This window comes from Lethenteron reissneri, unplaced genomic scaffold, assembly GCF_015708825.2.
Source record: "Lethenteron reissneri isolate LAM-NWPU_2019-01 unplaced genomic scaffold, ASM1570882v1 scaffold_1419, whole genome shotgun sequence".
In the NCBI taxonomy this organism is placed as follows: Eukaryota; Metazoa; Chordata; class Hyperoartia; order Petromyzontiformes; family Petromyzontidae; genus Lethenteron; species Lethenteron reissneri.
The window spans coordinates 31056-46126 of NW_026891134.1; the positions used below are offsets into that span (position 1 = coordinate 31056).

General features: G+C 49.8%; 1 protein-coding gene across 1 annotated transcript; it reads right to left on the bottom strand.

The window, feature by feature from the left end:
* Nucleotides 1-5403: 5403 nt before the first annotated feature.
* LOC133362272 (prominin-1-A-like) lies at nucleotides 5404-12196 on the bottom strand. Its single transcript, XM_061581199.1, has 7 exons — nucleotides 12191-12196; nucleotides 11557-11628; nucleotides 10594-10683; nucleotides 8022-8075; nucleotides 7665-7745; nucleotides 7252-7320; nucleotides 5404-5532 (listed from the first exon to the last, which is right to left on the bottom strand). The coding sequence occupies exons 1-7, from the start codon at nucleotides 12194-12196 to the stop codon at nucleotides 5404-5406; spliced, it is 501 nt and encodes a 166-aa protein (XP_061437183.1).
* Nucleotides 12197-15071: the final 2875 nt, after the last annotated feature.

A 15071-nucleotide genomic window follows, 5' to 3' on the forward strand; every position in this document is an offset into this window, starting at 1 on the left:
ATCAATATGACCGACCACGACCGACGATCCCGCCAACGCTGCAACGACACGATGGGCGAGCTCCGACCACTGACCCGGTTGGAGCGCTCGCCGCATTTCAGAATAATCCGACGCAACGGCCGTCGATTTGCGAGCCCTGTTCGTTTCAGCGTGTGAGTGTGTGTCGGATGTGTGCATGGGCCAAACGTGTGAGGTGCCACGACTCGCCGTATTTCTCTGCTGGAGCTTGGGTGGAGACGGCGCGGCGTCCTGACGAGGTGTCGCCCCGCGCTGACGGGGAGCCCGGCATCCTGAAGCAACGTGGCCTTGAAGGCCACAGTTGTAGCAGCGTGTGAGCGCCCCAGATGGCCTGGGCTGCTCCTGGCGGCTCGGTCCGTTCCGAGCCTGTGGTCCCGCCGATCTCCATTCCCCCCTCCACCCCGCAGAACTCCTCCGATGGGAGGGTGGTAGCCGCCATGGCATGGCCGGCCACCCCCTTGGCGGCCTTGCGACGCAGGGACCGCAAGCCCCCGTGGATGTGGCGCGCGACCAGCAAGGAAGACATCTCTGTGTCGTCTTGAGCCAAGACGGCGACGTCCAGCTCGTCCGCGAGTAGCAACAGCTTTTCAGCCACCATAGCGTCCACTCCCTCCTCGTCCATCCGCGGAAAAGCTTCCTTCGCCAGGGCCAGGAGAGCCGTCTGGAAGGCCTGAGGCGATTCGTTGGCGCCCCGATGACGATCGTGGAACAGCTGCCTGCAGTCCGAAGGCGGGCCGTAGACAGCTGACAGCAGCTGCAGCGCCAAGTGCAGCGTGGCGCGCTTTTCCTTAGGCGCCGAGGTGAGGGTAGCCAGGGCGTCGTTGTCCAGCATCGCCGGCAGCGCGCGTAGTGCTTCGGCGTCCGTCCAGTTCGCCATCTCCTGATGAGCGATGAACCGTCTCTTGAAGCCGCCCCAGTCCCCGTCCGCGCCCACGAATTCTTTGAGAGGCGGCAGTCGCTGCTGTAACGCGACGTCCGTGGCTGCGGATCACGCTCCGTCGTTCCCAGCAGACGTTACAGTGTGGGCGGGCTGCGAGCATGGCATCGCCGGTCGCTCCGTTGTTGACGCGCTGGCCGATGTTGATGATGTCACGGCTTGTGCTTGGCCCTCAGCAGTCACCTGACGCGGGCCGGCCCCGCCCTCTGCTCCCACTGTAGTGATGGCGGGAAATGTAACCGCGAGCCGCGTCGGGGTGGCGGGAAATGGCGCCGCGCGTCGGCTGCCGTCGTCGTCCCGCGCAGCCCCTCCAGCCCCCAGCCGCGTGATCTCCTCCAACGTGGTGGCCGCAGCGTAGAGCAGCTCCGCCAGGCAGGAGTGAGCCAGCCGAAGTCCCTCGGCCGACGCATCCCCCCCTTCCTGTCGTAGCAGCGCGGGTGTACTCGGCCCCGGCTGCTCCGATCCGACCTCGGCCATCTCTGGTGGTGATTCGGCCGTGGTGTCTTCCATCTCCGACTCCCTGGTACGTGTCGTCCCTCGTGTGTCCATCGTTGAACGTTTTACTTCTGACGCCAGATGTAGTAAGTATTTAGGAGGCTTGACGACAGGGTCGGAGGCACACTTATTTATTACACCAACTTGTGCACAGTAACGGGTACACACAGTACTTAAGGGGGTATCGTCCCCTTCACTCGGCTACAGGGATACACAACATCTAACCCCGCTAACCTACGCCCAAGTCCTCCACTACGGAGCTAGGGGAGGCTACCTATCCCAGCCCTGGTCAAGCTGGGATCCCGGCACCCTGAGTCTCCAGACCGGCTCGTCAGTCTGGGCTCTCGGGGCCACGCCACCGGCTTGCCCTGGTCGGCCCTGATAAGGACAGCGAGCCAGGGGAGCTCCGGGGCCTATTCTAGCTGGTCTTCAGTCTTCGCTGGTTAAAGCTGATCTCCACCTCGAGCCCTCCGGCTCACCACCTTTTATAGGACTCGGCCCCCGGGAGGGGCCCGTGGGAGATGCAGGTGCGGACGTCGGTGTGAGCACCTCCCCTGTGTACGGCCCTAACCCCGCCCCTTGTGTTTGTTAGCCATCCGTGGCCATTCACAATTACACCTCTACATCCGTGGCCATGCACAATTACACCTCTACAGAGGCACAATGATAAACAATATCGCAGTCATCAAATTAAGACATTATGGTAACCATTACCAACTCTAAATGGAGCGTAGCTGGGAAACAATGTTTGTGTCTAAAGAAAGACAGTTTTTATTGTTTCAGTCTTCCCAGTGTGGTCATTGCATTATTCAAAACAAAATTTAGGGAGTTTGTATTCTTCTTATGGAAGCTTGATATGGTGTCGTGAAAGCGTTTTGTTTTCGAGGGGAATGTTCAGTGTTTTTAAGACTAAATTTCGATTTAACGCTTTCGTGACTGCAGGGATTCATCTTCTTGGTTCTTTCGGTGAAGTCACGTAGAAGGGAAATAATAAAATATAAAAATAAAATAATTATCGCGACGTTTCAGCCACAACGCAAGCAGCCGTCCTCAGGTGAAGAACAGGTCTTAGAGTGGCGGCATCTCTTCAGAAAGGTGAGAGACTCGATTAGCTGAGCCTCCTTATCCCGGAGTTTGCTGAAGAGATGCCGCTACTCTAAGACGCTGTTCATCACCTGAGGACGGCTGCTTGTGTTGTGGCCGAAACGTCGTGAGAATTATTTTATTATGTTTAATTTTTATTATTTTATTATCTCCATTCTACGTGACTTTACCGAAAGAACCAAGAAGATGAATCCCTGCAGTCACGAAAGCTTTAAATCGAAATGTTATGTTTATTTTATTATTTTATTATGTTTCATGTTTATTATTTTATTATGTTTTATTATTATTTTATTATTTCCCTTCTACGTGACTTTACCGAAAGAACCAAGAAGATGTTTTTAAGACGTCGTGCGTAGACCGAACGCTTCATTGCCCACAGAGAACACGACGCAGGCACCCACCGACAAACAGCTGATGCGCAATTTTATTCCGTGGCTTTGAAACCGTTGAACATTCTCGTTCCGTTAATTAAAATAACCACGGCGATGTTTCTCCACGCACCGTCAAGACCCCCCCCCCCTCCATCGTCACACGGCGTCACAAAAAGTCAGACCCCCCCCCCCCCTCAAATATGACGTCACCGACATTAGAGCTCGTTGCACCCTTCTCAATGAGCATCTCGTAGTCATTAAATACTCGTAGATTCATTCTTACTAGACAATGGCCTGATATGCAGAGGAAAAAACCCCACAGCATTGAAATTCGTAACGTGGTAAAACTCCCACAGCCAAACGGTAAACAGCGTGAACTTCTGTAGCGCTGCACGTGTGTTATTGTCATCACATCGCATACTGCATGGCAGAGCAGCAGGGTGGCGTTATTAGCGCGGATGGTAAACTGAGAAAAGAGGCTCACAACAATTGTACATTTCGATTTAAAGCTTTCGTGACTGCAGGGATTCATCTTCTTGGTTCTTTCGGTAAAGTCACGTAGAAGGGAAGTAATAAAAAACGTCTTGAGAATTATTTTATTACGTTTTATTGTTATTATTTTATTACTTCCCTTCTACGTGACTTTGCCGAAAGAACCAAGAAGATGAATTGTACATTTGCTAACAAACAAAAGTGTGCAGTTGCGATGAGAAAGGCGTGCAGAATTTCACAACAAAAAAGAACGGGCAAAACATTCCAAAGTGGAACCATCAAACAAACTAACACGACTTCAAAAGTAGGAATGGCGATCAGAAGGCTAAATTCCAGATCCTCGTGACTGAAGCACTGCAAAAGGCGGAAAAAAGCGAGACAGGGCAGGCATGAGATCACAGTGAACAAGCAGGGTTCCAGGCCAACCGCAGGGGTCAATCCGTGTTGCTGCGTTGACATCTCCAGTGGGTGAAGGTGACGTCCACATCTCCAGCTGACGCGCGCTACTTTCAGCCGTGCCGTGCGTAGGCCAAGCCGCCTGTGTCAATGCCCCTTGAAACACCTCGCCCAGTCACCGAAAATGTAAGGTACGCTACATTTCGATTGAAAGCTTTCGTGACTGCAGGGATTCATATTTTTGGTTCTTTCGGTAAAGTCACGTAGAAGGGAAATAACAAGATAATAAAAATAAAACATAATAAAATAATTCTCGATTTAAAGCTTTCGTGACTGCAGGGATTCATCTTCTTGGTTCTTTCGGTAAAGTCACGTAGAAGGGAAATAATAAAATAATAAAAATAAAACATAATAAAATAATTCTCGATTTAAAGCTTTCGTGACTGCAGGGATTCATATTCTTGGTTCTTTCGGTGAAGTCACGTAGAAGGGAAATAATAAAATAATATTAATATAAAACAATAAAAATTCTCACGACGTTTCCACTGCAACACAAGCAGCGAGCGTCATCAGGTGTGAAGTCCACAGCAAGAACATTTGAAAAAAGTTAGGAAAAACAACCGACACTTTTTTCAAATTTTCTTGCCGTGGATTTCACACCTGATGACGATTGCTTGTGTTGCATTCGAAACGTGAGAATTTACTAGTTTTATATTTATTTTATTATTTCCCTTCGACGTGACTTTACCGAAAGAACCAAGAAAATGTACGCTACATTGTTTAAATCTACATCAGTGGTTCTTAACCTGGGTTCGACCGAACCCCAGGGGTTCGGTGAGTCAGTCTCAGGGGTTCGGCGGAGATTAAGACACACACCTGACTCATGATTGTGCACGAGTAAAACATATACCTATGTTTTGAATTTGAAAAAATCATATTTTATTTTTCCAATTAAGAAGGGTTCGGTGAATGCGCATATGAAACTGGTGGGGTTCGGTACCTCCAAAAAGGTTAAGAACCACTGATCTACATGGACCCCCTGATGATACCATTTAAGCCGATGTATTCGGACGTACACGGCAGAGCAGATTTCACACTGCACTCACTCATCATGCATGTCCTCGGTGTCCATTCGCCGGTAGTTTTTTGCCAGCCTCATGGCAAAAATTATGCTCGGGACTAGAAACACCGTCGCCCAACCGAGGCCAAACCAAAACACGTTCTGAAAGAAAAGAGACGAGGCAAACACAGTAGCGTTGACCGCACTGTCGGGGCAAGTGCTATTTGCGAGCCCCTATTAAGGCTAGCATGACATACACGAGGGGGGGTGGGTGGCCAACACCATGCCTGGGCCACCTTTGTCTTCCCAGTGCTGATGGCATGCATTTAAGGCTGAGTTGACCAACGGGAGGTCCGGGACCAGTTCAGATAGTCGTCACCGATGTTGGCTGTAAGCGGGAATCGAACTTGGGTCACCGGGTTGGTAGCGCAGTGTGCTAACCGCAGGAAATAATCTAGCTTCCTCCAAAAAGTATCATTATTTATCATTCAGAAAATGTCCCAATGCAGGAAGAACCCTTGTGCCAAATGCTACTCTCTGGTACACAACTCAGAAGCGTCTCCTCTCACCAGCGAGTCCATCACGTAGCTGCACACAATGATGTCTACAGAGTCAACCAGGTCGGAGAGCGGCTTGCAGGCGCCCACCTTGTTGGAAATCTGCACAAAAGAGTGGAGGAACTTAGCGGACACACAAATCGATTTCCGTCTGAGAGGTCTTAGAGCTCGCCACATTCAACCAACTCACATGTCAAGTTCATGTATTAGGTAGAGCCCTGTGAGCTATTCGGCTCTTGAATCGGGTGCAACCGCAACAAACAAAAAACAAAAACATGAACAAGAAAACATCTTAAAGTGACTATGTGACCGAGTGCAAACAGAAAATCCAAGAAAAGACAGCAAAATATTGCAGAAAAAAACACCGTACACCAACACTGTGTGCAAAAATCCCACATTTGGTACAGGTGTTGCCAAAGCGATGATTTATAAGACACTTTTCTGGAACGTGTTTAAGGGTCTGAGTAATGAACGGCACCAGTTGTATCGGTGGAAGAGACCATAAAAACCAGACGTGCAATTTGTGCAACATCGACCTGCGTCTTGTATTCGGGCTCAACAGCACAGCACCCGGGCACAGGTCTGGGGACAGTTAGAGTGGCGGCTCCTAACAAGCGAGCGACACCACTGGAACCTCATTTGCCAGTAAAATGAGGTTCCAATGGTGTAAATGCTTGACCCGAGCTCTCATACTCTGATGGTGCATTGTCTTTGAGTTGTGCGCCTTTTGGCGTCATCTGGTCCAACACCATGTGAGACTGGGCTCTAAGGAAAGCTGTCTCGGGTGTGGACCAATCAACTTTAAGGACAGTGCACATACATTATCAGAGTTGTGTTTTTTATTTGCATTATGGCTGCAGGTATTGTGGTTTATGCAAACATGACTCCTTGTAAAAAAGGTGTCAGTTTTGTTGCCAGATAGAAGGGTAAAACACCAATTATCAAGCGAGCGACACTCGCTAGAAAGCCTCTACCTGGTCCGCCACAAGGCCGTGGAAAACGTTGAAGGCGTCAACTGCAGGACATCCAATACAAATGGGCTGCACATGCACGTGTAATAAAGGTGGTGGAAGCGACTTCTGGAATCAGGGTCTTTATTTCTCTTTCGTTCACAGATCTCTTCATATAAATTCCACTACTGTCTTACTCCTTCACGCTGTTGACAGACAGCGTGAGAGGGAGGGAGAGAGAGAGACTCTTGCTGCCACGTGGCAGGCCTGGACCCCGCTCCAGCGTGGCGTCACCCTTCGTTCCAAATCTGACCACGTGTTGCCCGTCTCCACCCCTTTAAATCCCTGGGTCACGTGGTGCCTTTCAACCAGTCCTGGGTAACCTCCCTGGAATCTTCCAGATTCCATCCTACGGTCCCAGGACCACGCCCCTGACCCGTCCCCCCATTGGCTGTGGCCAAAGCCAGCAGGGCCAATCATCTCCTCCCAGGTGTCACCTTCCCATTACTTCAGGGCCACGCCCCTAGACCTCTCCCCATTGGCTATGGGCCTGGGCCGGTAGAGCCAATCATCATAACGAGGTGTGATCAATCAACCACCCGGATATACCCTCACATTACACACGTCTACAAAAGAACCTATACACAGCGCTGGTATGCAAACGTGGGTATCTGTGCCACACCTTTCAATTCAATTAAGTTGCAATTAAATCAACTTCGATTACACCCGACTCCAGCTTCTAAACTTACTTTAAATGTCCCCAGTTTCACGAGAGATATATGTTCGTGATTAAGAATGCACATAATAAGTCAAGTCAGTGGGCTACTAAGAGGTGTGCATTGTATTGACGATTCAGCTTTCATGTACTCACGGAAAACTTTGTCCAAGTAACGTAACTCTCGAAGTATCCTATTATAGTCTCCATATAGGTCTTCATTTCCTTTAGAAAAAGGCCAATATTGCAAAGTGTTACGATTGCTGAAAAAGGTCCATGTAAATTTTCCGCAAGGTGCTTTACCTAAACATTTTGTTCGTAAAGGTCTCATTTGTTAGCAATGCATCCACGAGGCTTGCAACTCAAATTACTTGGCTGTACACCACGAATCATTCCTACAAAACTAAAGCAATCGAAAACGATTTTCCTTACTCAATGGACCTCGCGCAAAGTTGACCGACTGAATTGATGAATATTCCCCAAACGCATTTTCTCGAAGGAAACTTTTATTTTAACAATCCGCGTTAAAAATCACGTGATACACATGGCACTTTAACGTAACAACTTACCCCAATGATAACCTCTGAGGCATTGTTATTGATGAGACTCTGGGCAATGTCCAATTTGTCAATGGCTTCTGTAATCGCACTCTAGGATTCACACACACAAAACATTGAACACAATTATTTTGACTATTTTGCAAGTGCGTTAAGTGCACATGTGGATAAGCATGTCACAAGTACGCATGTGTCCATGCGGGTCACGCACACGCAAATTACAATCAACAATAACCATCAACAGATATTATTTCATGAGCTGGATCAATTTGTGTCTGTGATCAAACTCAAGTGAAATATTCTACGTGGTGAATTAGTCTCATTTCACTGGAGCAGCTATGCAGTGTGAATGTGATCGCCAGTCCCAACCTGCAGAGCAAGGGATGTCCTCTGGAAAGAGTTCAAACTCTTGTTCAAAGTACTCTGAAAACAACACAAATTGTAAGCACTTATTTCTGAATTAGTCAACAACAAACACATTCCCGCGGAGGGAGCTGGTAGGAACGTTTGGTTGCTCGGTCAATGGCCAGGGTCAACGGCGGCGTGGTGTATTCCGCAAATATGCCCGACTGTGAGGGCGGGCTCAAGCCGGCGTGAGTAGGTGAAACGTTGAGTTTTATAAGGGCACCACGGGGTGACCAGCCCCTCCCCACCCAGCCCCACCCCTCCCACCCCCCCCAGCCCCTCCCCACCCAGCCCCTCCCCACCCAGCCCCTCCCTCCCCAGCCCCTCCCTCTCCACCCAGCCCCTCCCTGCACGACGACGGACGGACGGACACAATAATCCCCTGTGGGCTGGTGTAACCAGGAGGTTCCAACTAGTATAAATTAAATAAATATTGTATTCGTACAGCACCATGTTAAAGGGTACATCAACAGCACGAGCATGAACGTTACTGCAAAAGTTTTCTGCGGTTTCGATGACGCACGGGTGTTTCCACCGTGGCAGTGCACCCAGCCTGGCACAAGCGCTGTGGTGACGTCACCGCCACTTGGTGGTGGCAAATGGCGGCTGCTGTATCGGACAAGGAACACTCCGTGTCCCACGCGTAGTGCTGACGCTGCAATGTGTTACATTTGTAGCAGCGGATGTGATGTTGAAGACTGGGGAACCCCCACCGCCATCTCTCCACAGAGGTCGCAACCGGGTACCCGATACCCGTACCCTACCCGATACCCGGCTACCCGTACCCGGCCGGGTACGGGTACGGGTAGCCGTTTGCGACCCTGGTGCGGCCGGGTACGGGTACAGGTAGGCCGTGAGTCACTGGTGAGTAGCCATTTGTCACTCATTTTGGGTAGGGTACGGGTAGAGAACGGGAACCCGTACCCGGCCGGGTACGGGTACGGGTACCCATTTGCGACCCTGGTACGGCCGGGTACGGGTAAGGAATCAAAACCCGTTTGCGACCTCTGCCTCTCCATCAGTCACACACGGCTGGCCTGAGTGAGGTGGACCCCATTATGGGCCCTCACGACCAGCTCATCGGTGCCTGACTGTGGATCCACGCTCTGGTTACGTGGTGGGTTCAGCTCGGAGCACATTATTACAATCCATATTTCATGATCGACAAGGTTGTTGTTGTTGTTGTTAGACCGTATTTTTTGCAATACAAATATTGATACAGGAGAAACTGGATACAAGCACACTTTATATAAGCACAGTTCTGGTATAAGCAACATCAAACATTACACTGGTGGAGGGAGTTCAAGAGCAACTTCTGATACAAGCACACTTCAGATATGAGCAAACCTTGCTTTGCTCCCAATAGGTGTGCCAATTTAATAATTATTTAATAACTAAATGCCTTCCATCTCCGCTAAAACATTAGAAGGGGAACCCCTCCATAGCAGCTGTCCCTCTATGGCAAAAAGTGACTCAGAAGCAGCCTACTAAGTAGGAATCCGTCTGCCAGTGGGGGTGGTGATTGCTGCGTGTAATCCCAATTGAGAAATTTGTGATCCTTTTTGAAAATTTGGCAAATGTTGACGATGACGCCAGCGCACAACGTATGGCCCACTCTTCAAAAGATGTCACGGGATGATAATTATTTTTTTACCCTTCTATCTGGCAACAAAACTGACACCTTTTTTACAAGGAGTCATGTTTACATAGACCACAATACCTGCAGCCATAATGCAAAAAAAACCACATAACTCTGATAATGTGCACAAACCAATTATCATATTTTTTACTGGCAAATGAGGTTCCAATGATGTCACGGGATCTTTAAACGTCCACTGTGCAGCAGGCAGCACGTGCCTCACGATGTGTACACCCGCAAAACGAACCAGGGGCTGTCGGATTCGGACCGCGAACCTCCTGCAAAGGCGGTTTAGCGCTGGAATCACCACATTCACATTCTCTGCTGTACATAGAACCCAGCCACCACTCCACGGTACGTAACGCTGCTAGTGTAACACGTGGTGGTATACGATGCGGGAAATGGTGAGGTGCACAACCCATTGATTGGCAAGGCATACAACCCAGGCCATCTTCTTGGTTCTTTCAGCAGCCATCCTCAGGTGAAGAACAGGTCTGTCGAGGAGACAGAGTCTGAATGACACGTCCTGGGCTTCAGGACGTGTCATTCAGACTCTTCACCTGAGGACGGCTGCTTGCGTTGTGTCCGAAACGTCGTGAGAATTATGTTATTATGTTTTATTCTTATTATTTTATTATTTCCATTCTACGTGAAAAAAGCTTTAAATCGAAACCCAGGCCATGTTATGGTGTGTAAACCAGCCATGAGTAAAGCACAAACCATTGGTAAGGTGTACACACCCGAATAGCACGATTGGCTATGTACAGGTGAGAAATACGTTCAACATACATACATACTTATTGCGCAACCCAAGCCGCTGCGATGAAGTGTACAATGCCGAACATTGGTGGAGCAAAGGGGGCGCAAGGCAGGTAACCAGCAGGGCACAGTGCTCACCACGCTGCTGTTGAGAAGCACCACTTGGTTGTAGTGAATCCAGCGGATGCTCGCCGCGTGTCCCCGCAGCGCGTTCGCCAGCGCCTCGCTCTGCGGTCACAGTCGCACGCAAACGTCGATCGTGAATCAAATGTAAATCATCGCGCACAACCAAACAGAGTTGACCAAACGAGTGCCCCACGTTCGTTAATAAACACATTTCTCCTGCGGAGGGAGCTGGTAGGAACGTTGGGTTGCTCGGTCAATGGCCAGGGTCAACGGCGGCGTGGTGTATTCCGCAAATATGCCAATACTGTGAGGGCGGGCACAAGCCAGCGTGAGTAGGTTAAAAGTTGAGTTTTATAAGGACACCACGGGGTGACCAGCCCCTCCCCACCCAGCCACACCCAGCCCCTCCCCACCCTCCCCACCCAGCCCCTCCCCACCCTCCCCACCCAGCCACACCCCACCCAGCCCCTCCCCACCCAGCCCCTCCCACCCCCCACCCAGCCCCTCCCTGCACGACCGACACAATAATCCCCTGTGGGCTGGTGTAACCAGGAGGTTCCTACCAGTATAAACCCAACTCTCTTAAATCAAACTCTTGATTTTTCCCAGAACTCTTCCCCCCCCCCCCCCCCAAGAGGTCAACACATGAATGAGATTAAGAAATCGCAACTTTAAACATTCGTGCCATTTACGCTAACTTTAAATAGATACATTAAGGGTCTTACCAGAAAGGCCACATTTATGTACATAAAAGCATTCAAATAGGTTTTACACTGCAGCACTGTGAATTAGATTTTAAAAAAACATAACACGTTAGCTATGATTAAAATCCCATATGCATCTGCACACTTTAGTTTGGCTCATTCCACACTTCAGCTGGGAAAAACCTGAGTGAAACCACATGCAGATTTTTCAAAGCATTGAAATAGAAATACACTTGAGAAAATGAAAGCGTACAAGCTTGACAACACTCACCAGGTGTTTAGCTTTTTCGCTGAGTTCATCGGCAAACAGAAGCAGATCAACCTCGGAAATGCCTTTGTTGAGCTGTAAGGAAATTAAAAACACAAACTTTAACGTGCAATGTTCTAGACCAGGCGGCACGACATGCACAGCAGATAAAAACCCACCCAACTATTTCAGCACAATATTTCCAACTGGACATTATGCAATCATTGAAGGCACATATCACGATGTCTAAGTGACGCAGTGGTTCAAGGGGTTTGGAAACGCTTGCTTTAGACAACTTGGCAGTGCAAATGTTCAGTCATGGACCATGGCTCCCACAAACCAGGGCTGTGGTATTTTCCACACACTACAAAAGACATTGATTGTTAATACCTCCTTACCACCTCAGTGAGATATTTCAATTAATCAACAAAGTGAGGACATCGCCCATTTATATTTCTGATTGTAATTTACGAAACAAAAAAAAACTTCCACGATGCAATTCCCAAGTTGTGTTTTGTCCTTCTCAACGAATGCATCGTGCAGTTAAACTGCAGCGTGGGTTCCAGGAACTGCCCCTGCGTTTGGGTCCCTGTTGTTCACAGCCAGATGAGCCGGGACTACGAGCGAGGGCATCACGCTGATAGTTTATTATTACTACCGGCATCATATCGTCTTAGCAACCACGATCCTCCTCCCGCAGTGTTCACGGCCATGAGAAGCACTGCCCGGGACCCCTTGCCGTGGGATATTTATAATGTTTCATTGCGGAGAGCGGCTATAATTCCACAAACCACCACCCCCCCCCCCACCACCTCCCGAATCCTTTCAAAGCAAAAACAAAAACGGATGGGCACGTGTAATTATATTTTTCCAAGAATGGAAGGCTACGTAAAAAAAAAAAAGAAACTGCATTATACGTGTACACAAACACCAACATCATTACACAGCTTTACCCAGTAAAATATGAAGTTTTTTTAAAACTATCTAACAGCATGCCACCTTGCACCGATGAATGCTTCTCGTGTGTGAAGGAGAAGCCGACACAAGGTGGCAGGGGCTTCGTCCTGTACTCCCCTTCTCCCATCCACAGCTGTCCCCAGCCGTCTCAATCTCGCTCCCCTCTTCCCGCCCGTGCTCTCCCTCACGTCTCCTCGATTAGCCCTCCCCCTTCTCCTGTCACTGTTCCACTAACCCTCCTATTGGTGGGAATCCTTCCCCTGACACCCCTACACACGTGTACAGGTGTAGTGGGTGACACCACGTCACGCGCGCCCTCGTAGAGAGCGGCGTCGCGGGATGTGACGTCAGGCGGGGGGCCGTGGGTGACGGTGACGTCATGCCCCAGGGGGGTATTTAAAGGGGGACCCGGGATGGAACCGGGGGTTCGTCGGGGGTAGGAGTGGGGACTCGGGTAGGTGATCCTCACACGAGACTAGGGGAGGCTACTCCGCCGAGGTTGGGGTAGTCCCGGGCCGGGGCAGGGTGTAGAGCCGAGTTAGCCGGCGTTGTAGGGATCACGGTACCCTGTCCCATGGGGAGTTGTAGGCTAGGCTGGTTTGGTTCGGCGTGAGCCTTTAACCACCTGGCGTGAGCCCTTAACCACCTGGCGTGAGCCCTTAACCACCTGGCGTAAGCCCTTAACCACCTGGCGTGAGCCCTTAACCACCTGGCGTGAGCCCTTAACCACCTGGCGTAAACCCTTAACCACCTGGCGTGAGCCCTTAACCACCTGGCGTGAGCCCTTAACCACCTGGCGTGAGCCCTTAACCACCTGGCGTGAGCCCTTAACCACCTGGCGTGAGCCCTTAACCACCTGGCGTGAGCCCTTAACCACCTGGCGTGAGCCCTTAACCACCTGGCGTAAGCCCTTAACCACCTGGCGTGAGCCCTTAACCACCTGGCGTGAGCCCTTAACCACCTGGCGTGAGCACTTAACCTCTTCTTCTTAGCGTTGTTCCCGCTGTGGCGCAGGGTCCGCTTTTCGGCATTGTCTTCTCCATTTGGCTCGGTCCAGGGCATCTTCAGGGGATACGTTGACCGTCTTTATGTCTTCCTTTATTCGATCCATCCATTGGACGTCCGCGTGGACGGCGGCCCTCTGGCTCAATACGCATGGCAGTCTTGGCCACTGATGACTCTTCACTTCGCATCACATGGCCGTACCACCGAAGCCTTGCCTCAAGCATCTTGTCCGCAATGGGGGCCACACCAAGTCGCTTCCGAACGTCTTCGTTCATGACACGATCCCATCGAGTGAGTCCGAGGCTCCATCTGAGCATCCTCATCTCCATGGTGTGGAGAGCTTGTTCGTGTACAGTTGTGGCTGGCCAGCACTCGGATTCATAGAGTGCCACCGGTCGGACGATGGTCTTGTAAATTTTTCCCTTCAGCCTATCCGGCATTTTCCTATCACAGAGGACTCCGGTGACTTTCCTCCACTTCATCCATGCCGCATTGACTCGTGACCTCACATCAGTCGTGATGCTACCATCTGAGCTGATGGTGGAGCCCAGGTACTTAAAGTCCGTCACTTTCTTCAGATCTTCTCCGTCAATGCTGATGGTGCCGTCGGTTTGGGAGCCACACTCCATATACTCTGTCTTTTTGATGTTGAACCTCATCCCGTTTTCGTCCAAACGTTCCTTCCACAGGCGCGTTTGTCTTTCCACTTCTCCTCTCTCTTCATCTGAGAGGAGGACGTCATCCGCGTAGAGAATTGACCATGGCAGGGGCGTGTGCAGGTCGGCAGTGATCGTGTCCATGCACAGGATAAACAGGAGTGGTGACAGGGCCGATCCTTGGTGCACTCCAACGCTGATGGGAAATGGCGGCAATATGCCCACTGCACACCTGACTGCACTGGTGACGTTCTTGTATAGGAGTTGCACCCAATGCACGTAGGTTTCAGGGACTCCATGGGATCGAAGCGAGTGCCAGATGAGGTCGTGGGGGACCCTGTCAAATGCCTTTTCAAGGTCGAGGAACGACACGTGCACAGCTTTGTTCTTCTCTCTGTGCCTCTCCAGCAGGAGCCTCGTGGTGGTGGCTGTGTAATTATTTGAAAATATTTGTATTTCTCTTAATTTCAACAGCTTGTATAATTATTATTGGCCAGTAGTAAGACTCAAATAGCACCAAGGAAATATGTCGATGTTTGTGTGAAACGAATTGTTATTGGCCACGACTATTTAGATCATGATTATTAGTTTTGTACCCTTCTATCTGGCAACAAAACTGACACCTTTTTACAAGGAGTCTTGTTTGCATAGACCACAATACCTGCAGTCATAATGCAAACAAAAAACATAACTCTGATAATGTATGCACTGTCCTTGAAGTTGATTGGTCCACACCCGAGACAGCTTTCCTTAGAGCCTAGTCAACTTCAAGGACAGTGCATACATTATCAGAGTTGTGTTTTTTCTTTGCATTATCACTGCAGGTATTGTGGTCTATGTAAACATGACTCCTTGTAAAAAAAGGTGTCAGTTTTGTTGCCAGATAGAAGGGTAAAAAAAAAACAATTATCAGCTTTTTAC

Coding starts and splice junctions, on each gene's coding strand:
- LOC133362272 (XM_061581199.1), bottom strand. Junction 7,746..8,021: donor GGACATCCCTTGCTCTGCAG/GTTGGGACTGGC, acceptor TGTGAATCCTAG/AGTGCGATTACAGAAGCCAT. Junction 7,321..7,664: donor CCTCAGAGGTTATCATTGGG/GTAAGTTGTTAC, acceptor CTTTTTCTAAAG/GAAATGAAGACCTATATGGA.